Here is a 27,151-nt window from a genome sequence, read left to right as displayed (position 1 = left end):
CAGCTGGCTCGTCAGGGGTGGGGGATGGTGCAGTCACCAGCCGCGGCAGCCTTTCGTGTCCATGGCAACCACGGGTCCTAAGAAACCAAAAAGCGCATCAGGCTGTTGCAGGAATATCAGCTACCCCTGAATGAAAGCTCCTGTACAGAATGCTTGAGAAAGGAGAAAAAAATGTGGGGAGAGAGAAAATAAGGGAAGAACATTTTCTAGCTGATATTAGTTCGTTTCTAGAAATATCAGTACTATAAGATTTTTACCAGTGAACACTTTGGGCCGTAATAGAATGCTCTTTGCCATTTTCATTGCAAATGGTCTGATATATTTGGTACATTTAGTATGAATTTTGGAACTGTTCTAACTTGTGAATTATATAGCAACTGGGATGATGGGTGTGAATCATTTTGTGGATTCTATAGCTCTATACACCTGCGGGGATTGTGGTTTCCTATACCTGCTTAGTAATGAGGACATCTGGACTTTCTAGTTCTCTTCCTCCTTGTGAGTAGACATTTCTAGTGAATAAAAATTTGGGGATTCTGAAAGAATAGGGTTACTCTTACTAAGGGGCAATTATACGTGGATTATACAGATTTTTTGCTCTTTGCTTCTGTTCTCAGAATATTTCGGTGCTTATATGACAGAGAAGAAGGCAGCAGAAAAAAAGAGTGGTGACCTAAATATTTTCTCTATGCTTAAAAAAAAAAAAAGAGTAATAACCTCGGTAAAGAATAGGGTGGGGGCAGGGGGAGGAATCACACCCATAATTCCACTTTCCTAGCAAAGAATTGTTGCAATTTTTTAAAATTCCTTCGTATCCTTGGTTGCAAGGAACTCAAACCCACTCAGCTTAAAATTTTTAAAATGATAATGAAGAATGAGCTTATTGGGAAGATACAAGGATAGCTCATAGAATCCAAGAGCAGGAAGCAACGTCTCCTGAGGAACTGTCTTTAGGAACGAACCAGAAAACCAAGCAGGCACTTCTCCCCTCTTCTCTCCTCTCCTGCTCCGAGGCAGGCTCAGTTCAGTGTCCACTGCTGTCCTTGGTCTAGTGTCTGTTTTTGGCCCCTCTCTCTGCACAGGCAGCTTTCCTTAATTCATTTGCACTCGGTCCACTCAGTCACCCCAAAATGCCACTCTCACTTCCAAAGTCCACATCTTATCCCAGCTAGGCACCCACTGATTGGGTCTCCTAGATTCTGAGTTCCAAGGAAAGAGAATTTGAGTGCCCACTCCCATCTCTGGCCCGGCCCGTCCTGGGTCATTGTCCTCCAGAGGACAAACACGACCACAGGGGTCCAGCCCGAGGTGGGGGGCAGTTCTCAGGGAAGGGGCACGAACTAGATTGGTACCCCACTGGCATTATGGTGCTGGAGAGCACTTCCGGTGCTTGTCTCTTGTGTTTAGATTTTCTAATAATCTTGCAGTCATAAAGTGCTTCACTTAACTATGCTAATAATTTTAGGGTGTTCTTTAGGTAAAATATTATCTCTGAAACTACTGTGTAAAGTGAATTGTTGGGATTATCTGGGAATTATAATTCTTTGAATTCTCTTAGTATCTCATGGCCAGAAGTCATCTAAAATTAGCTGCTGAATCAAAGGCTGTTTTCATTGAATCCTTTAATCCCTTTTCCAGGTCATTTGTTATTTGCACTTCCTCTTGAGAATCCTAAAAAATACTTTGTAGGTCTATTTAGTCATTGGAAAAATATTGATTATTCATTTTCTTATGATACTAAATAGCCAAAACTAATTTAACTGCCTTTTTTTTTCTTGTTTGTGTATGTTCAGCCATAAATTCAGGGAAATGTGCCCCTTTCTAAGGAAATGTTTTCAGATTCACTTGCTCCTCACAGCCAAGGCCCCTCATCACCATATTATAACCCAGCAAATTAGAAACAGTTAAGGTTTTCGGTTACAAAATTAGAGAGACTTATTTTTAATTAATCACTGAGAAATAGACCTGCATCTTCAGAAGGTTAGCGAAACCAGCCTGCAGACCCAGGTGGTACCCACCTGAGCATTCAAGAGCATGATAGAAGACATAAAGTTCTTTTTTGATATTACTTTTGCAGGAAGGACATTTCAAGACCACTAGATGTACAGAGTTGTGGGGGAAAAGCGGGGGAAGAAATAGTATGATGTAAATATGCACAGAATTATTTACAGATGAAATATTAGGCCATCTGAGGTTTGCTTCGGAATAATCTGGTGAGGGCCTGAGTGGAGGCTCATGGAATGGGGTTGGGCCATGTGCTAATAACTGTTAGAGCTGAACATTGACTGGGCACATAGGGGTTCTTCATACTCTTCTTACTTCTATGTGTGTTTGAAATGTCCTGTGATTTAAGAATGCTGAAAAAATAAGAGTCTGTATCTTTTCAGTCATTTAAATTTCAAGGCATAAAGAATTAGTGAGGTGTTAGGAGGAGGATCAGGGTATCTAATCTTCTTCAACATTAATCAAAATGAATCCAAGATTTTAATTTTACATCAGACCAAAAGACCATTTTTGTTCAACACTTTGTTTTGGGAAAATCTTGGATTTCTTTACAAATTTTCAAGTAAGATGGGGTGGGGGGCATTTATAGGTTGTTCTACACATCCTTATCTTCCAGTTTCTAAACTTCAAAGGACAAATTTAGAATTTAGGCCTGGATAGATGTGGATGCTTCCCACAAGGTTCTCACTTCTGATGCCATAGTTCTTGCCAAAGCCGTTTCCTTTTACTGCACGCTTGTGCAACCAGGCAAATGAGCAAAAAATCCCGGTTTTTGTCAAGCTTTTGAAAAATATGTACTTCCTTTGCAACAGAGTAAAACACAACAGGCTTGATGCTAGGAGGGATGTGCAAGGCCACATTAAAAGGGATGAGGTCCACATTAACAACCTCCTGGTGGCTTCGGGGCCTGCACCATGCCATGCAATCGCCTTTACATGCACTTCTGGAGAATTTACCATTTATTTGCTCAATTTATGAGAATGATTCAAATGAATCAGAATAGTTGCAACCATGCTTATCTCTTTACAATAGAAAGATAAATGCAGATGTGAATTGTCTTTCTGCTTCATTCTCTCATACCAGGAAAATTACTGCAGGTTAATTCGGGTGCCAAAGAACAACTCTTTTTTGAAGCTCCAAGAGGCAAACGGCATATAATAAGACCTTCAGAGGTAATAGTCCTACACAGAGCTTTTTAAAAAGTGTTTTGTGAAGATGTAATATGTGCATTTTAAATAAAAACCTGTCACTTATTATCCACCAGTATGGGTTATATTCAGTGTACCTTTAAGCTTGCTCGCGTCTTAAATCTGACTGCTTAATCGGGTTCCCTACGTTCTGAGGACCTATGGATTCCCGGGGCTGCTGATGTGGCATCATGCATTCGTGCAGTCGGCCTTCAGCTCCATTTCCCTCTGCTGGAAGACACCGACTAAGCTAACAGCTTGGATGCCACATAGCACTTCTTCCATTGGACACACCCTGTCCTTTTGCGCACAGCTTTCTGTGAACATAAATTGCTGAAACATGCTTTCTCACTCTTTACTATTTATTATAGTAATACCTTCTGCAACAACAGTGAGAGAAATTACTTTTCAAAACAAAACCTATCTACAACCTGACCATCCATTTGTATCAAACTGTTTCCCTTCTCCCTGTTTTCCTAATGTCCTTGGCCACTTAACGTCATTTTTTAATTGTTGAAATCAAAGCCTATATACAATTTTTGAATCCATGACCTAATGCCATCCTAAAGGCTCGGCTGCTCTTGTGGGCAAGTGGCTCTCTCAGGGTCTGTGCTAACGCGGATGGCCAGAAGGTAATTGCCTGATAGAGCACTAAGGACCTCCGCTTAGCCCCAGGAGGCAATTTATTTGCTATGTAACCTTTGAAGAAAGAAAAGGAAATCTTGCTTCTTTAGAGGGAAAGGGGTCAGAGGATACACAGCTGAGGGACAGGCATCTGCCTCTCTCTGACTGCAGTTTGCCGGTAATAGAAACTCTCCCATGGTTGCAAAGTGCCCCCAGGGACCCTGGGACATGGGCCCATTCATGATGTTTTCGTGGTTTCTAAAAGAAGTACAAAGGCATTACGTAAGAAACAGAAGTTGTTCTAGATGATGACATCATATTCATGGAAATTATTTACTGATCAATTGCTCTCACTCCCAGATCCCAATTTATTTCTCTCTGATCAGTTGCTGTTTTAACTTTTTAAAAGAAATTTCTGTAGCCTTGAGTAAGAGATATTTTAACTTATGTCATTTGTTCACTGGATACTTGGTGAACGTGCCGGGCCCTTCATGTGCCTGTATTTTTGTCTGCAGAAGTGCCTTGTGTGATGGTTGTCAGTCTCCTTTTACAGAGAGGGAGATGAAAGCTCCAGGAGAGTAAGAACTGTGGAGCTGTGGTCCCAGTCTTGAGGGGTCCATGTGTGACTCGGCAGCTAGACCACGGGGCCTCTTGGATTTCTCCTGTGTAGTTAAGCATCATTTTACACCACTGCATCTGTATTTTCCCTTCATGTTCTGGTGCCCCAAAATAGGTATACTGAAATAGAATCCAGTCTAACCAAGTGGTGGAGGGGGAGTGATGCCAGCTTGGGCCCGATGAGCACTTACTATGTATAAGAAGAGTAGGCACAAGAGGGAAGTTCGTGTTACGAGGCTTCTTGCAATGCCAGGCTCGGGCTGTGAAGAGCTCACTTGTCACTCTGCGGTACACGGTTGGTATCCCAGAGGCTGCTGTCTGGTGCCGCTGTCTGGGGAGGCCATCCAGCTGATGTTTCCACGCCTGGGCCTCCCTGGGCTTGCCACCTCAGGGCACCAGAGAGGCAGCTCAGCATTTCCTTTACCAGCATTGTCAGGCCCTTCAGCTGCATATGAAGGATTTGGGAAATCCTCTTTCCACAAAAGATTTAAAAAAAAAAAAAAAAAAAACCAGCCACGGTGAAACTAATGCAAAGCTTGCTGAGCAAATTGTGAAGTATGGCAAATATTAAAATATCTATTTAAATCCTCCTGCTGCAGCCCGGTGCAGTTAAAGCCGCACTAAACTAGGAGGCCAGCTCTCCCGAGCTCGCTTCCCCTCTGCTCCTAAGCCGGCTGTGCCAGACGTGGCTCGCCTCTCTGGGCTTCAGTTCCTTCCCCTGGAAAATCATGATGGTAATGACACATCTGCCCGAGGGGAGGTGCTGTGGAAAAGACCCTTTGAGGACCCTTCTTCCATCTAAGTTCCAGGATTTTTTAACAAGTTTACCCCCTTGGGGTTTTGCGAGTTACAGGGGGTCATTCTTAATGTTCCATTTTAAATGCATTTTCCATAGCTTCCAACAAATGAGATATTTGCTTGGGGACCACAGTGCCCAGATCTGGCCAAGGGTGAGCTGCTGGGGCGACCACAGGGTGAGCCCTAGATACCGAGGTCAGGGAAAGTGGCACAAAGGGTGCTGGCCCTGGGGATGGACGGGAGGGTCTCAGAAATGGAATCTAGAACCTGGGAGGGAGTCAGTGGCCAGAAAGCCTGCTTGTAGAACCAGCAGGAATGGTTCCCTTCTCTTCCTGCAAAGGCCAGTTTAAGCCACCTCAAGTCACCTCAGTCCGCGGTCCTGCCCGAGGCACCCCGAATCACTAGGGCCAGCGCAGCTTTTTGGTTCCAGTTCTGCATGGGTCCAGAAGGGACACAGAACGAGAAATGAGGAGAAATTTAAGTAACTAAAACACATTCAACACCTCCCCACGTTGTGACTAAAACCCTAGCTGCATCTTTATCTTGCCATTTCTCTGTAATGCTAAGGGATAATAGCAGATCAAATCCCCCAGGAAAGTCTAATACACAGTGTGGTTACTGTTGTTTATTTTAAAAAGGAAAGCCTAGATTATATCAGGATTGGACCTATACGAATTTTAAGTCTTCTGTCCATGAATTTCAGACAAAATAGTTTTAAAGGATAAAATACACATTCATGGCAATGCAATATGAATAGTCCTTCAGATTTTTAAGATAGTCTCTGTGCTAGCTGCAGAATCTTAGTACTCATTCCTTCTAGAAAGCAGCCCTTCAAAACAAAAGTTGTATCTGTGACTTTTTAAAATAGTTTGTTAACTGATCAGCCTGAGTGATCAATGTAGCTCAGTGGTTCTCACTTGGCAGCAATTTTGCCCCCTCCCCCAGGGACATTTGCCGATGTCTGAGGACAACTTGGGGAGGGGGACTACTGGCATCCAGGGGGTAGAAGACAGGGATGCTGCTAAAATACTACCGTGCACAGGACAGCCCCTGACAACAGAGAATCATCCGGCCTAAAATGTTAATAGTGCTGAGACTGAGAAACCCTGATCCAGCTTATGGATTCAATGATGGTAAATATCTAGGAAAGAACTAAAAAACTTTCTTACTCTCTGGTTTCCACAATTCTGAAATGTTGATTCTATCTGTAGAAAAATATATGGCTATCTGACTGTAGTGTTTATTAAGATAATGCAGATGCCACTCAGAAAATGCAGCTTAGAACTTCCGCCCCTCAGATCACAACACAAATGCCTGATGTTGGCGAAGTCGTCAGTTAGAACGACTCCGCTTCGTATCGTTTCTTTTAAAAGAAAAACAGATGATACGGCATAAGGAAGGCAGTCAGTGGTATTGTAATAGGGCTGGATGGTAACAGATGGGAGCTACACTCATGCTGAGCAGAACTCAATGGACGCATAGACTTGTCCAGTCACCGTGCTGTACACTGGGAACTAATGTAACGTTGCACACCAACTGTGACTGTGCTTCCGTTAAAAAAGATCTCTAGGTTGTGCAAAAGTATGTTAACTTTCTTTCCTTCTTTTTAAGATCGAGAAAATCGAGTGGGACACATGGACATGCGTCCTGGGGCCCACCTGCGAGGGCATCTGGCCTGCGCATAGCGACGTGACTGAGGTCAATGCGGCCAGTCTTACCAAAGACTGTTCCCTCCTAGCAACTGGAGATGATTTTGGCTTTGTTAAGCTTTTCTCCTATCCCGTCAAGGTAATACTGCATGTTTATTATATATACTTGCTCAGTCTCATTAATAACTTAAAATCTATGTATTGTATCTAAGTGGATTTTTAAATATTGAAGGCATAAGAAGTCAGTAATGTCATCAGCAGCCCTCTTGTTATGAATGCTATCTAAACACCTCATGACTTATTTACTATAGAAGTCTGATTCTCATGGTATCGAATTCTTCCTTGAAAGGCCTTCAGTGGCCATTAAATCCAACATCTCACCAACTGCAAAGGAGGAATTTCTTTACAATGTCTTGGACCAGTGTCCTTCCAACATGTACTAGCATACTTCCAGAGAGGAGGGATTTACTACCTCACAAAGCAGCCCAATTCATTATTAAATAGTTCAGTTGTCAAAATGTTCTGCTCTATACAGAGCGGAAATTTCTTCTCTTTAGCCAAAGTTCTGCCTTCTGAACCATCACCAAATAACTGCGGTCCTCTAACGGTCTTCGTGTGGAGGAAGATAGTATTTGACTCCCTGAAATCTCATTTTCTCCTGCCTAAATGTGTCCGGTTCTTCAGCCATTTCCCACAGGACGTGGTTTCCAGCTGCCCTGCCTCTGAGCACACTCCGTGTTATCAGTTCCATTCCAGACTCTTTCAGCTGAAATGGAATTCACCACTTCAGATGTTGACCAGCTCAGGCTCAGTGGGACTCTTACCTTCTTCTTTGGATTTTGTATTTGGATTAAATCAAACTAAAATGGCACCAACTCTGTGGGCCGACACACTATGCAACTGAATCATAGATTTCATTCTAAAAAAAAAAAAAATGTTTAGGTTATCCCTCATATGTACACAATTGATTTTCTAAAATTTGAGTACAGAACTTTATATTTGTACCCAAATGAGATTTATCTTACTACACCTTGTTGTTCTAACCTGTCAACATCTTTTAAATACCTTTTCAAAATACTTACTTTCCTTTCCAGCCTCACATTATCTTCTCATTTCACAAGTGGAAGTTTTCAATCATGGGGAGAAAAAAAAAAAAAAGACTAGAACAACCAAGCGGCAGGAGCCCCATTCATTTTGATACGCTGTTTATTAGTGTACACATTGAGTTCGAGTTCCTCAGTCAATCATAGACGTTTACATTTACCTGACTATGCTATCACCGAGCTCACATTTCTATCTCTAGTCCAATGACACATCATTAATGACTTGGAAAATATCTTGCTACAAGCCACATGGCCTATGTCTCTGGTATCCTTAATCTCTCCTTCTAATAAACCAGTCAGTAAAAGATGCAGTTCACAGTGAACCCCTGTCGCTGCTTAGTAATCATTACTTCCTTTTCCAAGTGTTTATTGACCTTTTGTGTAATAATTCACCTTAGAATTTTCCAGGGATTACATCAACTCATGAATCAATATTTGCCAGAGTCTACCTGTTTTCCCTTTTGAATACAGGAACCTTTTTATGTTTGATGCCACCTCTCCTGGTTTCTAAACTTCCCAGCTGTTACTGACCTGACTTCTGTGGTCACATTGGAAGGACCTGTACTCAAGCACACAGCTCTCTTTTGCCCTTTCCAGTTTGAAGAGCATTCCCTTTATAGAGGAGATAAGTACATCTGCTTTCTGTTGCTATTAAATCATCTCATCTAAGAAGTGTTCCTAACTTTGGTCTGTTTTTTTTCTAGCCCTAAATATATCTTTATATTCCTTTTCACTTGTCTTGGGTTTTGACTTCAGCATTCCTGAAAGTATATTAAAGTTGTCTGTGCAAGACTTTTGTATTCATCCCCAGTTATCTACTCCTCTGTCATGTGTACACTTAATCACACCTGTTCCCTTGGCAGCAACGTGGGTTTCTTTAGATGCCTTCCTCTTACATTTGTTAAATACTGTCAGATTATTATTTTTGTAGTTTTTTTGTAAGATACACTTCTGATGTATGTCCAATGTTCCCTTCATCGTCCATCCCAAATTCCAAAGCCACCTGGTAGCCTTCCCCCAATGATTCATGACTTCACCACCACCTACCAGTCCCCTCCTTCCTATTTGATCAGAGTTCAGTACTTTGTAGCACTTTTCCTTCCTACTTCTACATTTTTTGAAATGAGTTTGCTCACGGGACAAGTAAAAAGTTAGTGATACCCTGGTTTTAGTAGACAGGTTGGGGCAGATCTTTAGATAGCTGAAATCCCCATGGTACCACTGCATCATGTTCCTGAGCTAGATTCATTGTTGTTCCTGGGAATTCATCATCCACATCCCCATCCTGCCCACATGGGCTGCCTATAGCAGAAATTTCAAGCTGTGTTCCTCCAACTCCCAGAGTTCCAAGGAGGTTCCTCAAGGACAACCCCAAGCAACAAGATAGGGGCCAACTGAAGGGGCTCTGGGGCCCCACCCCTGCTTTCGCCAGAGTCGCTCTCTGTTTTGTATCTTATGCATTGAGTTTCTGTGTAAGATTTTCTTCCAATATTTTGTTATGAAAATGTTCAAGCATATAGATAAGGCAAAAGAATGATACAGTGAACCCCTGGAACCCCATCACCTAGAGTCTGTATATAATTCAAAGTAAGTTGTAGATATCGGGGTACTTACCCCTAAATGTTTCAACATGCCTATCATTACCTATTGTTCAATATTTGCTTATGGTGTTTTTTAAGTAAAATTTACATATAGTTGAAATACACAAAAAATTTTTTTTAAAGATTCTATTTATTTATTTGTCAGAGAGAACACAAGCAGGGGGATCTGCAGGCAGAGGGAGAAACAGGTTCCCCGCTGAGCAAGGAGCCCGATGTGGGACTCGATCCCAGGACCCTGGGATCATGACCTGAGTCAAAGGCAGACGCTTAACCAACTGAGCCACCCAGGCACCCCTTAAGGTGCCCTTTAAGGCCTTTTGATGAACATTGACAAATACATACACCTACATGATCCAAACACCTATCAAGATATCACTATCATCACCCCTGGAAGTTTCTTCATGCTAACTTCTGAGTCAAGCCCCACCCCCTCCGCCACCACTTCTATTCTCACATGAGAAGACTATTCCATTGTTTTTCACCATAGATAAGTTTTACCTGTTCCAGAACTTCATATAAATGGAATGATCAAGGGGCTCCTGGGTGGCTCAGTCGTTAAGCATCTGCCTTGGGCTCAGGTCATGATCTCAGGGTCCTGGGAAAGAGCTCCACATTGGGCTCCCTGCTTGGCGGGAAGCCTGCTTCTCCCTCTCCCACTCCCCCTGCTTGTGTTCCTGTTCTCGCTATCTCTGTCTCTGTCAAATAAATAAATAAAATCTTAAAAAAAAAAAAATAAATGGAATGATCAAGTAGGTACTGTTTTGTATCTGGCTTCTTTCATTCAGATAATGTTTCTGAGATTCCTCCTTGCTGTTCTGTGTAGTAATAGTCTGTTCCTTTTTATAACTGAATGGAATTCCATTGTATGGATAGAATAGAGTTTGTTTATCCACACAGCTATCAATGGGCACATGCTTTTCAAGTGTTTGGTTGAAATAAAGCTGCTATCAACATTTTTTGGATGAATCTTTATGGACGTGATTTCTCCCTCTTATGTAAATACATAGGAGTGGAATTTCTGGGTCATAGGGGGAAGTGCATGTTTAACTTTTTAAGAAACTGCCAGACCTTTTCCAAAGTGATTGTATCATTTTACATTCTCATAGAGAAGGTAAGAGAGTTCCAGTTGCCAACATTCAGTGTTGTCCAACTTGTAAAATTTAGCTATCCCGGGAGCAGATAATGTGATCTCACTGTGTTTGTAATTTATGTTTCCCTGATGACTAATGATACTAAGCACTTCTTTGTTTCCTTATTGACCATTTGTGAAGTGTTTGTACAAATCTTTTATCCACGATGTTAAGTTGGATTGTTTCTTTTTACTCTTGAGGTCTGCTATGTAAGATCTGATTGAAGAAACAGTTTCATAATTTAAAAGCATTTGAAAACCCCTGGTCAGTGTAAACTACTTTGATAGTATCACTTCTCTTCCTCTTCTTTGTCTTAATCTGATTTTTCTGGCACACTTTCGCTCCTAAATATGTTGACCCAAGCTGATGAATATTTCTAGCTGTATAGTCATACTCCTCCAGTGCTCTGAGTCTGTGGGACAAAGTTCTCCATCTGTTAAGGACTGAATGTTTGCTTCCCCACCAAAATTCATATATTGCAGCCCTACCTTCCAATGTGACTGTATATACAGAGAGGGAATTTGCAGAAATAATTAAGGTTAAATGAGAGCATAAGGCTGGGGTTCTGATCCAGTAGGATTAGTGTTCTTGTAAGAAGAGACACCAAAGAGCTCACTCTCTCTCTCCATGCACACACACACTGAGGAAAGGCCATAAGCACACTTGCTGTGTTCTCATAGGTGGTGTGTCCAAGCCAGGAAGGGAGCTCTCACCAGGAACCATATCGGCTGACACCTTGATCTTAAACTTTCCAGCCTCTTCGCATAACTGTGAGAGATGAATTTCTTTTGTTTAAGCCCCCTCCCCCGGAGGTGGTATCTTGTTAGAACAGCCCTACCCCATTAAGACACCATCCCAACTGCAGTATTCTAGCATTGAGTTCCATGTCATCGGGTCTTAATGAGATCCCATCACCACACAGCAATCTCTTTGCCCCAAGTCCAAGTTCCATTTGTTAGACTCTAATGTCAGGTCTTCTTCTTGACTCTTTTTCTTGTTCTCCTTTCCTAGGAGTGACTTGGCCTATCTCCCAGGCAGTTTTCTTTCAATGACTAATACGTGCTCTTATATATTCAGTTTTACAGTTTAAAATCTTCTTGATGAGGTATTAGTCCCCTTATTTCTAGCCTCCCTGGAATAAACTCTTCTTTCCCAGAGTCCATCCATTCTTCTAGTACCTTAAATCGTGTAGCAGAAACCCCAGCTCTCTCCTTGGATGCCATCTATATAGCTGGCCAACTGTTCCCTTAGCCTCCATTCCCTTCCACTCTACCAGCGAGGCTAAAATACACCATGTCATTTATATTTCTAAAACCCACCCTTACGTTCTCAAGTCTCCTTCTCAGAAAACCAAAGGCTCTAGAGAATTGTTCTTCTGAGAGGAACTTTGTCCATTAAGTGTTACAGGCAGAGAAACTCTATGTGAAATGTTGTGAATCTGGGGAGAGGGTACATCGCTTTCATCAAACTCTCAGGAATTTCTCACCGAACAGCAGTTAACACCCAGTCCTGTGGGGACATATTCCAGATTCTCTGTTCTGTCATGACTCAGGGAAAGAGGCAAGTTGTGGTAGTGAGTCCTGATGAGTGATACACAAATGCGTGGTTTGACGTGGTGACCCAGAAGGACAGCTCATCGGACCAGCTCTGCCAGGTCTTCAGGAGGCTCCTTTCATAAGCCCTCAGGGAGCACCAAACATCCCTGCTGGGCTGTTCCTCCTGGGGGAGCAGCTAGTTTCCTGGAAATGTCTAGTAACTGCGAATTCCCTTTATTGTTCCATGGAGCAGTGATCTTGTTTCATATTCTAAGAATCTTTAATCCCCCTCTGCTGCAAGAATCTCAGCTTTGTTAAATTGCTTTAGTGGCTCAGAACTTTTTCCTCTTTCTCCTCTGTCACTTTCTTCCCCTCTGCAACCTGATTATGATCACCTTAGAATATTTTTTCTCCTGAACCTTTCTTTTTGGATTTCTTCTTTCATCCTGTCTAGCAACCGTATATCCCATTATATAAGGAGGGGTATGGAGCAGCATTCCTCAGGCTCTTTTTCTTTGTCCACCTCAAGAAATAAGCTTGTATGTGTAGTAGATACAGTGGGCAGGTTCCTGCTTCCAACTGGGAGACCAGCAGGACACAGGGCTGCAGCCACTCTAGCTGGCCTCTTTGCTCCCATGATCTCACATAGAACGATGTGAATAGTGGTTTCCCTTGGAAATCCTTATTTTCAATGCTAGAAAATGTGCCTATTTTCTAGCAACTAGTGGCTCTGGAAGGCTTCCTGGAAATATGGCCTGCCTGTCTGCTTCCCTAATCTTTCTACACTCAGTATTCTGTTGAGGAGTGGGCATTTCCACTCCGCTGTCAGGGAGGGGTCTGCCCGATACAGAGAGATCTTGACTAAGAGTATTTCAGAGTCATACACTCTGCTGCACCTGTCTCCTGCCATGTGTCTGTGCTGGTTTCAGGTTCCTTAGCATGCCAGTCCTAAAACCCTCTGGAAGCTTCTTCTGTTACTGAGACCAGTTTCCATCGGGGACACCGATGGCCCTCTCACAACCTCAGAAAAAGCATGCAGCTTCCCACATCGGTCAGGGTATTCTCTGCTTGTTGCTGAGAGGATGGAAAAACTCTCCCTCTTTAAATGGCTCTCACTGGAGCTGTTTTTGCCAGGCCATGGCTCATGAGCCAAAAATGGAAGCTGGTTTCTGGTGGCAGCTTCGACTTCCACCACATGTCAGGACTGCCCAGTGTGAGCAGCCGACTCATATTCCACCCTCATCCTTCCCCACTTGGGATGAACGTTGTGTGGCCTGGGTGTGCAACTCTGAAGAGCTTTCCGTAATCACTCATAAGTTGGGCTCTTTTATTTGGTTATGCTTGTTGAAAAGGAGCTTACTTTGTTTTAAAACCAATTATTTGAGTGTTGCCAGTGAAAACCGTTTACAGTATCCGTGGCAGAAACTGCTGTGTTCATTTTAAATCTTACTTTAGGCCCCAGGATTATAAGCGGTCCCTTGCTCTTCTGTCCTAGCCTGGGCTGTGGTACAAAAGCCACTATGGAGGATGACTGTGAAGACACTTCTGAACTCAAATGTCAGCCAGACTAACCATCAGGAGTTTACACTAGAGACCCCTGGAGAATGTACATTTAATATTTGAGAGAAACAAATAAGCTTTGTACACTTCATTAGGCTCCCACAAGTAGGGTCTGTAGTCTAACATTTCGTTCCTTCCCTCACAAACTACATACTGAGGACCCATGATGAGCCAGGTAATGTTTTAGGAAAAAAAGAGACTGAGTTCCTGCCCTCATGGAGCTTACACTCTAAAGAAACAGAGGGAAGTTGCTGCTTAGATCGACTGCTTAATTTGTATCCACTAGAAGCCACTCTGGAAAAGAACATGGAGGAAGTAGTCTGGAGACAGGAGTAATGAGACTCTGGATGGGGTGCTCACGGGTTTCTGGCTTTACAGGGCCAGCATGCAAGATTCAAGAAGTATGTGGGGCACAGCGCACACGTCACCAATGTGAGGTGGCTGCACAGCGACTCTGTGCTGCTCACGGTTGGCGGTGCTGACACCGCCTTGATGATCTGGACGAGGGAGTTTGTGGGGACCCAAGAGAGCAAACTGGTGGACAGCGAGGAGTCGGACACAGACGCGGAAGAGGACGGAGGTGAGTGAGCCCCACCTGCTGCAAGCCGGCTGCCCTTCCCACACATTCCTCCCCTCCCCCACATTCTCCCTTCCCACTGCCAACCAACTCCAGGCCCCTGTTCCTTTCCATTGTTTGAGGCTATGACAGTGACGTTGCTAGAGAGAAGGCCATTGATTACACCACCAAGATCTATGCAGTGAGCATCAGGGAGATGGAAGGCACCAAACCACACCAGCAGCTGAAAGAAGTTTCGGTGGAAGAAAGGTATGGTGTCGCCAGGTTTGTTTGCATTTACTACATCTGATGACAAGAAACTGATTTCAACAAGAGTTCATTTTCTTTGCCCTCAGAGTTGCTACCTCAGCTAGTCTTTTGTGTATATGCACAGAGTCTTAACCTCCATACAAACTGAAACTGGGGAAAATCGCCCATGGCCCCTTGATATGTGGCAAAGGGTGGGTTACACTTTGCGGAAGTTGGTTGTGGAATATGACTTGAGTAGACGTGAGATCTGGTTGAACCAGGTTTCCCTTGCCCAGAAAGGATGTCAGGATAGCCACACACTGTCTGGAATGTGATGGCTAACAGGAAACATGCTGATTAGAGGGGTAGGAGGGTGGGAGGGCTTCTAAGGTCCTGGAGGAATATTTGTGGGTCATGAAAAATAATCCTCTGTTCTTACCAGAGTCTGTGCATTACACTGTATCACTTGGCATACCTTCTCTCATTGTGTCTTCACCTGCCCAAGATTGTTCAGGTGGGTTTGGTGAGTTCAGACCTAACCAATTTGTTTTTGCCACCTCGGGATCCTTATATAGAAAGAGAGTTTCAGATGTCATTTTAGGCCTTTCTGATGTGCTGTTATGAGTATTGATAAGGGCAATAGCCAAATACTTAGGCACTTCTAAGAAAAAAGCTCCCAGTTACTACAATTTCTTAATTTATCATATTCATACTAGGAAGGATAAATACTCACTAAAACTCTAACATCTGAAGAGAATTTAATGGATCACAAAAATGTTTTAAGAATTCTCTGTGGGTTCTTTATAATGACATGGGGTTCGGTGTTCACAAGTACCCTTGTCCCACTATAATTAATGAGATTCAAGTTGGGTTTTTTTTTGCATTCAGTGTGGCTTTCTGCCTAATAATAATTATTTCAAAAATTTGATCTATCACTTCTTAAAATTAGGTGGGAATGTAAATATAAAAAAATATTTCTCCCTCCTGCTTCAGTTCATTGCTAGATGTTAAAATAAGCTTGATAAACAGTGGGGGTGCTATACATAAACAGATGGAATCTGCTGCAAAAATCCCTAATTCATCCCTGACATTTTTGTTAGATGTCACTGTGAAGATTCAGAGTTCTCTTTTGCTTAAAAAAAATTAGAGATTTTTCTGCAGTAGTCTATAAATTATGGTTTAGGGCGCCTGGGTGGCTCAGTTGGTTAAGCGACTGCCTTCGGCTCAGGTCATGATCCTGGAGTCCCGGGATCGAGTCCCGCATCGGGCTCCCTGCTCGGCAGGGAGTCTGCTTCTCCCTCTGGCCCTCCCCCCTCTCATGTGCTGTCTCTCTCATTCTCTCTCTCTCAAATAAATAAATAAAATCTTAAAAAAAAAATAAAATAAAATAAATTATGGTTTATCTTCTTGCAACATGGTTTTTCTAGAGGCCACGAAGAGAAAATAATTTTTAAGGGCCTACTACTTAGAATAAAGAAAGAAAAGAATCATATGTACATAAGTGCCTTAATAAACCTCACCCTTAAATAATCCACCCTTAGAAACATTTGGCCTAAATTAAATATTCTTTTGGGAGAAAAATTACTCAACCTTTCCAATGTCACATAACATTATGAAATGAGTTGACTTGGCTATTATTCCAAGGTTGTTTCTGGCTGATGTCTACAACCCAGTGCTTCATCATGTTGAGACTTAGGCCGGCCACTAAGATTTAGAAATCTAAGCAAATTCCCAATTCCAAACACTGCAGTTGGTTTCTAACCTAAACTGAGGCTCATCTGAACTTCCCCTTGTAGACAGCATCTGATCTGCAGAAGAGAGAAGGGGGCACCAGACAAGGCGGGATGTTCAGAGACTTTGTGAAAAAGCAGGATGAGAGAAGGAAAGTGGGGTGGGGAGGACTTTTGCAATAAGCTAGGCAAATACCTCACCTGAGTCCTCACCTGGGATAAGAAACGGGCTCTGTGGGCTCCAGCATCCCAAGCCGAAGAGAGAGAGGCAGAGACAGAAATGCTGGGGACCTCAGACAAGAAGAGTCTGGGGTCAGGCAGCACCTGGCTTCTCCCTGCCAATATTCAGGACTGTCAGCCCTGATACTCTTCCCTCTGGCCCTTCAAACCCTCCTGATTGGAGAGACAGAGGCTCTTCTTGACCTGCCCTTCGTTGTTCCCTCCCAGGCATACCTGTAGATACCTGGGTGCCTTTTCTAAACACCTGGGCCAAGACATGCCCCCCACTAAGACTAATGGGAGACAAACACTGGAGAATTACAAGAGGTGTGAGCTCGGAACAGCCTCTCACTCAGTGCAAGGACTTGTTTTGCCTTTTACCAATGTTTCAGAAAATTCTACTTCCGGTTTAAATCCTTTTCCACTTTAGAACAGTGAAATGAGCACAGGATCCATCATATTGATAATAGTGCCTTGCAGACAGCTGCACATTATGTACCAGTTAGTTTTTAAGCAACTGCATCTCTAATTCCAGAGATATTTCAGATAGTCCTAGATTGGTTCCTAGATTTCAGATAGTCCTAGATTGGTTCTAATTAGACTCAGTTATTTGATTTTAAAAGAGCTGCGAGGCTTTGGATTGTGCTTCTTTGTACAATTTCTAACACACCGTGAGTTTTGATTCTTCAACAGCCACCTGATCTTTAGTTCCAATCTCTTGAGAAGTGGGAAATTGGAGAGAAATTTGTAATTGCTCTCAAAAGAATACTGAGATATACCTACCAAATATGTAATCCCTTCCAAGTGTTTATCAAGTATCATGGTCTCCCACTTCAACTTTGCTCTAGCACACTGGGATGCCTTCCCTCTTTCATCTAGCCACACTGGTCTAGCCAGTACCCAACCTTGGGTGAACTCTTGGGCAATCCTGTTGCTCACCTGCAGTGTGTGGCATGTGGCTGAGGAAAGTCAGGTTTGGGGAACCTGTGCTTTTAGACCTCATCTGCATATTTAGGGCTGCCCCATAGTGCTCTTCTTCATCCTCTGCTGACTTCAGTTCTGGTCTTAAAGCAACCTTTCCAAACCCCTCCTGCCTCTCACGTTCCCACCTCCACCCTGACACACCCTCTTGCTTTCAACTTCTGGTGTCATTCCTACTTTGCTGTGTTTTCTCAATATTATGGCTGTTTCATCCACCTGCAAACTTAAAGTTATTACTTAATAAATACTTTAAATGTCAGTTCTTTTTCAGAAAAGAAAAAAACAGGAGGGGAAGCATGGTTTTCAGAGCAATTTAAGATACAAAACGCCTACCATCATCACAGCACAAGAGATAGTACCAAAATACTGTGTTCTCACTTCAGTAAAAACAGTTCTGAACTCATCAGGAGAAAAGCCCTGAAATTTGCTCAGAACCAGATTACTAGAGTTGCCTATAAAATTAAGAAGTTTCTTTCACCACTTTACCAAGTTCACACCAAGTTGATATGTCATTTTCTAATTTATAAGGTACGACTTTCAGTTTCAGGGAGGTCACCTAGCCCAAACTGGCCTAAGCGAAAGGATCCTATTGGCTGACAAATCTGAAAATCCAGGGATAGTGTGACTTCAGGTGTCCCATGATAGGGAAACTCAAATCTTGCTATTCTCTCTCCATATCTCAGTTCTGCTTTCTCTCAGTTATTGCAATTCAAGTAGCAAAATGACTACAGTGCCTGGACCTTAGAGCCCAGCAGGAAAGAACTACCTCTGATTGACAAGTCCTTGCAAATGTTTTATGATGTACTATTGGCTCTGTGGGTCACATGAACACACTTGAACCAATCACTGGTGATCTGTAAACTATGAGCCTTTTATTGACTGTTCAAGAAAGTAATTATATGCCACCCATAGACTAGTAGTGTAATCACCTCTACCAGAAGTGAAAGTCCAAGGTGATTAACAAAATTTGATTTTAAGCTTTATTTATTTATTTGACACGGGATGGGGGGAAGAGAGAGCAAGCACAAGCAGGGGGAGCAGCAGGTAGAGGGAGAAGCAGGCTCCCTGCTGAGAAAGGAGCCCGATGTGGGGCTCTATCGGAGGACCCTGGGATCACAACTCAAGCCGAAGTCAGCCACTTAACCGACTGAGCCGCCCAGGTGCCCCCAAAATTTGATTTCTATATGAACCCAAAACAGGACATGTCTACTGCCCTCCGCCTTTTTTTTTGGTCATATACACACTCTTAAAATGCTCCACTTTAAGCTCTCCCACATAAATGATTGGAAACACAGTTAGCCCCTCCCCAAAGAGTTTCAATCAGTTACTGTGTCCAGCCCCACATCCAGGATCTCAGGGAGCTATGAAGTCTTCTCATCCAGGTCCAGATAAAGTTCTTCATAGTCCTGTGACTGATGATAATGTTGACCACCCTAACATGCCAAATAGACAGTGGTAAAGAGAGGACAGAATGAGGATAGTTTTTTAAACTGCCACTTGGAAGGAGAGAGAGTGAGACACAATACGTAGTGGTCTCTGGTCCACGTCCATATCATCCCCTGCTGGCTGGGACAGTCATAGACTCCTGCTCTTGCCACATGCTTGTTTTGCACAACTAGATAGTAATACGAATGTTAGAAGAGGTCAACAGTCAGAGGATGTAAAGGTTGTGTTTGTTATGACAAAAGATACACCAAGTGAAAACACAGAGGAGGAGGTAACACACTATCTTCTAAAAGAACCAACTTCCCCTAGTCTTTCAAATTCCTGGAACGTAACCGATGCCCCTGTGGGGTAAGGATTCTACCAGGCACCAGAAACTCCCGTGTCATTCCCATAGAACTGAATCCTCCCCTCCCACCCCCACCCTGCCCAGAACTCCTCCCAGACTCTTCCAGAAACTCTGGCTCTGTGCTTGGCCACTCCCCAGATGACCATGACCAGTGCACACAGTAAGACAGGGAGGAAAGTCAACATTAAGAGACATCACCCAGAAGGCCCAAGCTTTAGGTGGATCTAATTCCATTTTTGATCCTTTACCCTCTGGCCTAAGAGTTGGCATTCATAGCATCAGCTTAGCAGGAAAAGGACTTTGGACATTTCAGACTGGTAACTACTTGGATGCTCAAAGTCAGTCATATCAGTGAAACAAATTACTGTTTTCTTTTGAAAAATCCATTAAATCATTTTTCATTCTTTTTGTCCTCATATTTTGATGATAAACTCAACACTGGTTAATTGGTTACTGTTGGTATATATTCCTTTTTAAAAGCATAGTTCTTGTTTGTCTCTTGAGGTAATAGTATAACCTTTTTAGGTGCAGCCGATTCTGATGGTGCTATTGTTATCATTGTTTAATGTTTAAATTGTCACTGTGTGGTCTTTAGCAGACCTTTCTTTGGGTTGGTATCTGTGGCTTTTTCACAGTACCATCATGTACTTCTGAAATTGTCCTTGTTTTTGACAAGAGGTTGGTCCCATACTCATCATTGATTTTCCTGTGCCAGCACGGAATCTGGTTTCTGTGAGTGCACACTAGTTCCCCATAACTCCTGGAGGTGGCTTAAATTGTTGTAGACCTAAAATAAAAGAAAAAAAAAAAGCAACTTTTTTTAAGATCATGAGGTAAACTGATATTTTAAATTTAACTCTTTTTGCCTTGTTTTAATAGGACATTTGTTATGCTTCAATGCACCATATTATATATATTGTATTTCTAAAGATTACATTGGATCATGTTGTGTAAAAGATGAGAAAGCTTTCTTTTCCTTTTCTGGTTTTGATTCTTGGCTCGAGCTCTCTGAAATTGGCTTCAAAGAATGTAAAAATATAGGGCACCTATTATCTTAGATAGAATTTCTTAGAATTAGTGCACCGTGAGAGGTATAACCTAAGTCTTTCGGGTGTGACCTGAGCTCTCTGTCAGTTGTGGCCCCAGCAGGAAAGAAAGAGTGCTCTGAAAAGGAAGTAATTTGGGGAGAGTTTAATGAAAGGACTAGTCACAAAGGTGTGGGCAGGGTTAAGAGAAACAATAGCGATGGGGTAGCCGCTCCACCACTCTTGTGTCCAGAGGTTGGTGGGGGGGAAGCTGTTGCCAGATGTGGGGAGCATTAGCTGTGGGAGCAGACTGCCTTACAGGAGCTGAGACCCGATGGAGAAGGTTAAAGGGCACCGACCTCAGTCCCAGCAAGGAGCTCTCCAGGGAATAAATTCCCCAGTTGCATTCTCCTCTGACCCTCTCATCTTCCACTGATGCCCCTCTCAAGCTGAAGCCAGTCAGAGCTGAAGGGTCGTCAAAGGCCAGCCCTGGAGGGCTCAGAGCAGGAGGAGAGAAGGGTGGAGAGTAGACATGGAGGGGTGGAAAATATCCTGCTCATGCTCCTTTCATGTTTTTTTTCCTAATGGACACTAGTATTATTATCACAGAAAAGAGCTTCTGGCCATTTTGTTGAACAGTAATTCCTATAATTTATAAATGCCTTTGAATGTATACAGTCATTTCAAGATACCAGTAAATACAACCAAATCGGTATCAAGAATTATTAGAGACATTTAAAGCTCTACCTAATTTTAAATGGATCAGTTTTGATGAGCCATAGTTTTACACCCCTGTCTAGGGATGTCAGAAGAATTAACTTGTAGAAAACATTAGTACACTGAGAATGGTCACTTTTTAAAATTGATTATTTTTACTCACATTACATTTTTATATTCTCACATATCTTTAAAAATAACATGGGAACATCTTTGGCCCATCTCCAGAGGTTTTTATTTTCACATTAAGAAAAAGAACAAATTAGAAACTTACAGTGCTACAAGTATCTAGTGCCAATACCCAATTTTTTGTATGGATTAAATACCCGTGCAATCCCAATTTTGGGTATGAGGTAAGTGCATGATTGCAATACAGGTGGATCACGAAGACATCTTTTTCATAACTTATAGATAGGATCTATAATTTCTCCAAAAGTGGCATGTGGTCTGTTAATAAGATCCAAATGAGCTGACCAGCCATTGGTCTCCCAAGTTTCACGTGATTGGGCCATGGTTCCTAGTTGATTTTGAAATATCTCCTGTTTGACACACTTGTCCCCATCTCCTCCTCCCATCACTACTTAGATTAACCATCTGCATGGGGAATGGGAATAATGGAGATTTTTATTTGATATATTTAGTTGGAACATGCATTCAGATAAAAACCTAACTCTGTGATGAAAAATACAAAATAAATACCAAGTGAAGTATTTTTATGGAAATTGGCATATAAATATTCAGTAACTTCTGTTCTTCTGAGTGGGTACACGGGTGAGCTCAGGGGTTGTGTTCTCACGGCACCTGAGTCAGCAGTCTGTATTTGTTCAAGGTCCTTTATTAACAAGCGCTGAGGCTTGCAGCTTTTGGCTGGCTGTCCAGGGATGAAGAAAAGAATGTGGGAATTGACTGTTTCTGTTTCTATCTTTATAACATTATATTTTCCACCTCTCACTTGAAGAAGGAGAGGTTCAACCCCTTCCTCCTGCCTTCTCACCTCAGAAGCTGCATAACTTATGACCAGCAATCAGAATCCCACACTGAGCTAAAGTGTGTCTCCCCTTCCTCAGCCGGGCCCTCGGCTTGCTGTCCCCTCTCCTGTCCGTCTCAGACTGGGAGGGTCATCTCTCCCTTTAGGAAAATGTCTGAGGTAGAAGAGTTCGTTTTTAACACCTAAATTGTATTGTCTTAGCACCAGTTTAATGTAGTTTACTTATGAATTATGGATAAGTGTAGAAATGATGACATTTATAGTTCTAGTCATCTCTTGATTAGATGTATGTAGTCTAGATGTTCAGCTCTTTGACCTGGCTGTGTAACGTACCCAATCACGTGGTAAGAAAAAGTTTCAAGAAACAAACCTTTTTATACACTTTTATCAAGCAAGCCTTGTGTCTTAATTAAATACTGTTTGTTTTCCAGAGAGGGGGTCTGTAATATAATTAGAAAATCACTTTTAAATTTGAATATCGTCTTTAGTGTTTTTGTCCTAAATGATAAAGAATTACGAGGTTGAGCTACTGTCAGGGGAAATATTTAGTACCCATATATATTTTTTCATTTCCCTACCATCCAATAGTAGGTAAATGTCAATATATCTCTTTTTTTCTGTTTTCTTCCCAGTTTTATTGAGAAATAATTGACATCACTGTATAAATGTAAGACCTACTGCGTTATGGTTTGATTGTCATATATTGTGAAATGTATCACTGCAGTAGCTTCATCTAGCCTCCTTCCTCTCATAGAAATACAATAAAAAAGAAAGAAGGAAGAAAACTTTGTCTTTGAGAGGTGAACTCTGAAGATTTACTCTCTGTCCTGTATACCACACAGCTATGTTTACAGTCCTCAGGCTCTCCATTACATCCCTAGTACATACTTACCTTATAACTGGAAGTTTGTACCTTTGACCACTTTCCTCCATTTCTCCTTAGCTTTCCCCTCCACCTCTGGTAACCATAAGTTTGTCTCTTTTTCTGCAAGTTTGGTTGGTTGTTTTAGATTCCATATATAAATGACAGCATATGGCAAATGGCTGGAATTCCTCTGTTTTTAATGGCTAATATTCTACTCTTTATTATACTGCATCTTCTTTATCTTCATCCCTTGAGGGACACTTAGGTTATTTCCGTGTCTTGGCTATTGTAGGTAATGGTGCTGCACACATTGGGGTCCAAATATCTTTTCAAGTTAGTGGTTTTGTTTCCTTTAGATACATTTCCCAGATGTGGGATTACCGGATCATCTGGTAGTTGTATTTTTAATTTTTTGAGGAGCCTCCATACTGTCTTTCACAGTGGTTATACCAGTTTGCATTCCCACCAACAGTGCACATGGGTTCCCTTTCTCCACATCCACTATCTATCTTGTCTTCATGATGATGGCTGAACAAGTGTGAGATGATAGCTCATTGTGGTTTTAATTTGCATTTCTCTCATGCTAGTGATGTTCATCTTTTCATGTACCTATTGGCCTGTCCTATATCTTTTTTGAAGAAATGTCTCTTGAGGCCTTTAGCCCACTTTTTTTAAGGTTTTTGTTTTTTTCCTTTGTTACTGGATTGTATGAGGTATATATATATATTTTTTGGGGGGGGATATTAACCCCTTATCAGATACATGGTTTGCAAATATTTTTCCCATTCCATAGGTTGTCTTTTCACTTTTTTGGTGTTTTTGGTTTGTTTTTTTTTTTGCTGCGCAGAAACTTTTTAGTTTGATGTAATCCCACTTGTTTATTTTTTTTGTTGCTTGAGCTTTTGGTGTCATAACCAAAAAATCATCACCAAGACCCATGTCAAGGAGTTTTGTTGCTATGTTTTCTTCTAGGAGTTTCCAGGTTCCATGTTTTACTTTCAAGTCTTTAATCCATTGAGTTAATTTTTGAGAGTGGAATCAGATATGGGTCCAGTTTCTTTCTTCTGCATGTGAATATCCAATGAGCCCAGAACCATTTATTGAAGAGACTGTCTTTTCTCCGTTGAGTATTCTTGGCTCTTTTGTCAAATATTAGGTTGACCAGGTATGCTTGGGTTTATTTCCAGGCTCTTGATTCCATTCCATTGGTCTATTTGTTTTTATGCCAGTACCATACTGTTTTAATGACTGTAGCTTTATAGTATACCTTGAATCAGGGAGTGTGATACCTCCTGCTTTGTTGTTCTTTCTTAGGATTTCTTTAGTTATTAGGGGTCTTTTGTGTTCCATACAAATTGTAGGAGTGTTTTTTTTCTACTTCTGTAAAAAATGCCATTGGGATCTTAAATAGGTATTGCATTTAATCTATAGATGGATTTTGGTAGTATTGACATTTTAACAATATTAATTCTTCTAATCCATGAATATGGGATACCTTCCCATTTCTTTCTGTCTTCTTCAGTTTCTTTCATCAAGATCTTACAGTTATCAGCATAGAGTTTTCACCTCTTTAGTTGAAATAATTCTTAAGTACTTTATTATTTTTGATGCTATTATAAATGGGATCAATTTCTTTACATCTTTTTTCAGAAAATTTGTTGTTAGCATATAGAAATGCTACTGACTTTTTGCATGTAATTTTATATCCTGCAACTTGACTAAATTCATTGGTTAACTCTAATAGTTTTTGGGTGGAGTCTTTAGTATTTTCTATATATAAAATCATGTCATCTGCAAATAGAAACAGTTTTACTTCTTCCTTTCCAATTCCGATACCTTTTATTTCTCTTTCTTGCTTGATTATTTCACCCTAGGACTTTCAGTACTATGGTGAATAGGAGTGGTGAGAATTGTCACCCTTGTCTTGTTCCTAATCTCAAAAAGCTTTCAACCTTTCACCACTGAGCATGATGTTAGATATGAGCTTGTTTTATATGACCTTTATCATGTTGCGATATGTTCCTTCTATGCCTAATTTGTTAAGAGTTTTTCTTATGATTGGATGTTGAATTTTGTCAAATGCTCTTTTTGCATCTATTGAGATGATCATAGGATTCTTTTCTTTCATTCTATTGTGATGTATCACAGTGACAGTCTGCGTATTTTGAACCATTCCTGCATCCCCAGAATAAATCCCCCTTGATTATGGTGAATGATCTTTTCAATGTGCTGCTAAATAAGGTTTGCTGGTATTTTATTGAGAATTTTGGCATCTATAATCATTAGGGATATTGGCCTGTTATGTTCTAGTAGTGTCCTTTTCCAGTTTGGTATCAAGATAATATCAGCCTTGTAAAATGAGTTTGGGAGTGGTCCCTCCTTTTTTATTTTTTATTTTTATTTTTGGAAGAATTGGGGTTAATTCTTCTTCAAATGTTTGGTAAATTTCACTAGTAAAGCTACTTCATTTTGGGGTCTTCTTAGTTGGAGTAATTCACATATTTTAAAGTAGAAATCTTCACAGTTAAAATTTTTAATTTGAAATCATTCTCTATTTTTGGCCATTTTTTATAGCAAAGGTTAGTTAATGACAGAGTTTTATATCAACTGTGTTATTACCATTACCTCCAATATTTGAAACCATTGGCATCTGTAAATTCCCCTGTTTTTTGATTCTGGAGTCTCTAACTTTTACAAAAAGAGTTGAATCAGTGAAAGTCAAAGCAACACTCAGTTCCCTTGGGGCTTCCTTTTACATCTAAACCTCAATAGGTGTGCAGTGTTTATCTGGAAAGTGGCTGGCTGCATTCTGGCAAGGGCCTGCAGGAGTCCTTGGGATGAATCCCGCTCTGACAGCAATCTGCTTGGTCATCACAATAGGACAGTGATGTCAGTGATGGAAAGATGACAGTACAAAAGTTAGAGATGTAAAGTTTCTTTAATTTTGGAGTATTGGAAAGCTGTAAGCATAGTTACATAAGGCAGGAACTAACAGCATTTCCTTAGCCTGTGTTAAGGCTTCGCAAGTCCCCAGAGTACGCCAATGAAACAGACAGCCATACTTAGGAGAACTTCTTCCAAATAGAAGAGCCTCCCCTTACTGTTCTCCTGAGGTTTTATTTTATGCCTTTTAATATTCTGTCTCCTCCCCAAACACATACCCAAGTGTTTAGGATGGTCTGACTACATGCCTGCAAGCTCAGAAGGTATAACCACACCAAAACAATTCTCACACACTGCAACATGTTTACATGAGATTAGGGAAACTGACTTTGGCTTGACCAGAATCTTGCCTCAGCATGCCCTGGTTTCAGGTTGTGTGAGGTTATCTCCAACACAGTGGGATGGGGTCCTTGGTCATCCTTCTGCTCTGCCTGTGGTGCTTGCCAAGATCTTCTTTGTTTGTCCTTGTTTTTTGCCAAGTCTGAGATTGGCTTCATGGAGGATGACCTTTTTGGGCTTTGCTCTATTATCCCACTTCTGTTGTTGGAGACCTTAAGAGGTGAGCAATCACAGGCCTTTGTTGTTGGCCAGATTTGGGGATTCTCATAAAGCCCCTCTCCTGCAGGTAGGATGTCAACTGTGAAAGCAAAATTTCTGATACAGTGCCTTTTCTCAGAATTTGATAACAGTGCCAGCACTCAGTAAATGATTATTGATTGAGTGAATAAACTCCTTAACAATTTAACAAGGTTTAGGTCCATTTCTAGTCACTGATATCCATGGGCTAGATATCAAAGTCTTTGATCTTGTTGGCATCTTGTCTTTATATCCATAATCCATTTTGGAAATTTCTTCCTCTAAGAATTTGGCACCCCTGGCCATTTTTCCAGTTCTCAGTTTAGTCTCCCCCTGGCTTCTGCCTTTAGGCAATTCCTAACAACTGTCCTCACTCCTAGTCTCTGTGGCATTGAGACTAACTATCCCCTTTTTCTGGCAAGGAGTGTGTGACATGGGTGATCCAGGGGACCAGGCACCTCCTCTGATCATTCATATGTGCTATGAGCTTCCTTTCATGTGGATGGATGAATGGTGCCTCCAGTAGTCCCCCCGCACAGGGACTTGTCCCCAGGCACCAGTGGCCCCCTGAACTACTCACCCACATTTGACTGACCCCAGCTGTCAACATCGCAGTATCTCTTAGTAACCCCCACTTGGACCTACAGGTAAATCAAGATCCTGAAGGGTGATCCTCTCCTTCCCGTCTCAGTAAGTGTTCC

At 41.7% G+C, this 27,151-nt stretch overlaps 1 protein-coding gene across 4 annotated transcripts in view; it reads left to right on the top strand.

Annotated features, from left to right (window-relative positions):
* Positions 1-27,151, top strand: part of EML6 (EMAP like 6) — a 263,755-nt gene that overhangs the window by 206,060 nt on the left and 30,544 nt on the right. For all 4 annotated transcript variants that reach the window (XM_032410977.1, XM_032410976.1, XM_032410978.1 and 1 more), the window contains exons 25-28: positions 3,088-3,176; positions 6,843-7,019; positions 14,188-14,389; positions 14,509-14,635. In XM_032410977.1, coding sequence (XP_032266868.1) covers positions 3,088-3,176; positions 6,843-7,019; positions 14,188-14,389; positions 14,509-14,635 — 595 coding nt within the window. The remainder of the gene's footprint in view (positions 1-3,087; positions 3,177-6,842; positions 7,020-14,187; positions 14,390-14,508; positions 14,636-27,151) is intronic.

The sequence above is a fragment of the Phoca vitulina genome, unplaced genomic scaffold, assembly GCF_004348235.1.
Source record: "Phoca vitulina isolate PV1807 unplaced genomic scaffold, GSC_HSeal_1.0 scaffold12, whole genome shotgun sequence".
In the NCBI taxonomy this organism is placed as follows: Eukaryota; Metazoa; Chordata; class Mammalia; order Carnivora; family Phocidae; genus Phoca; species Phoca vitulina.
Note: the sequence above shows the minus strand (reverse complement) of the source record. Positions and strands in the feature narration are given on the sequence as shown.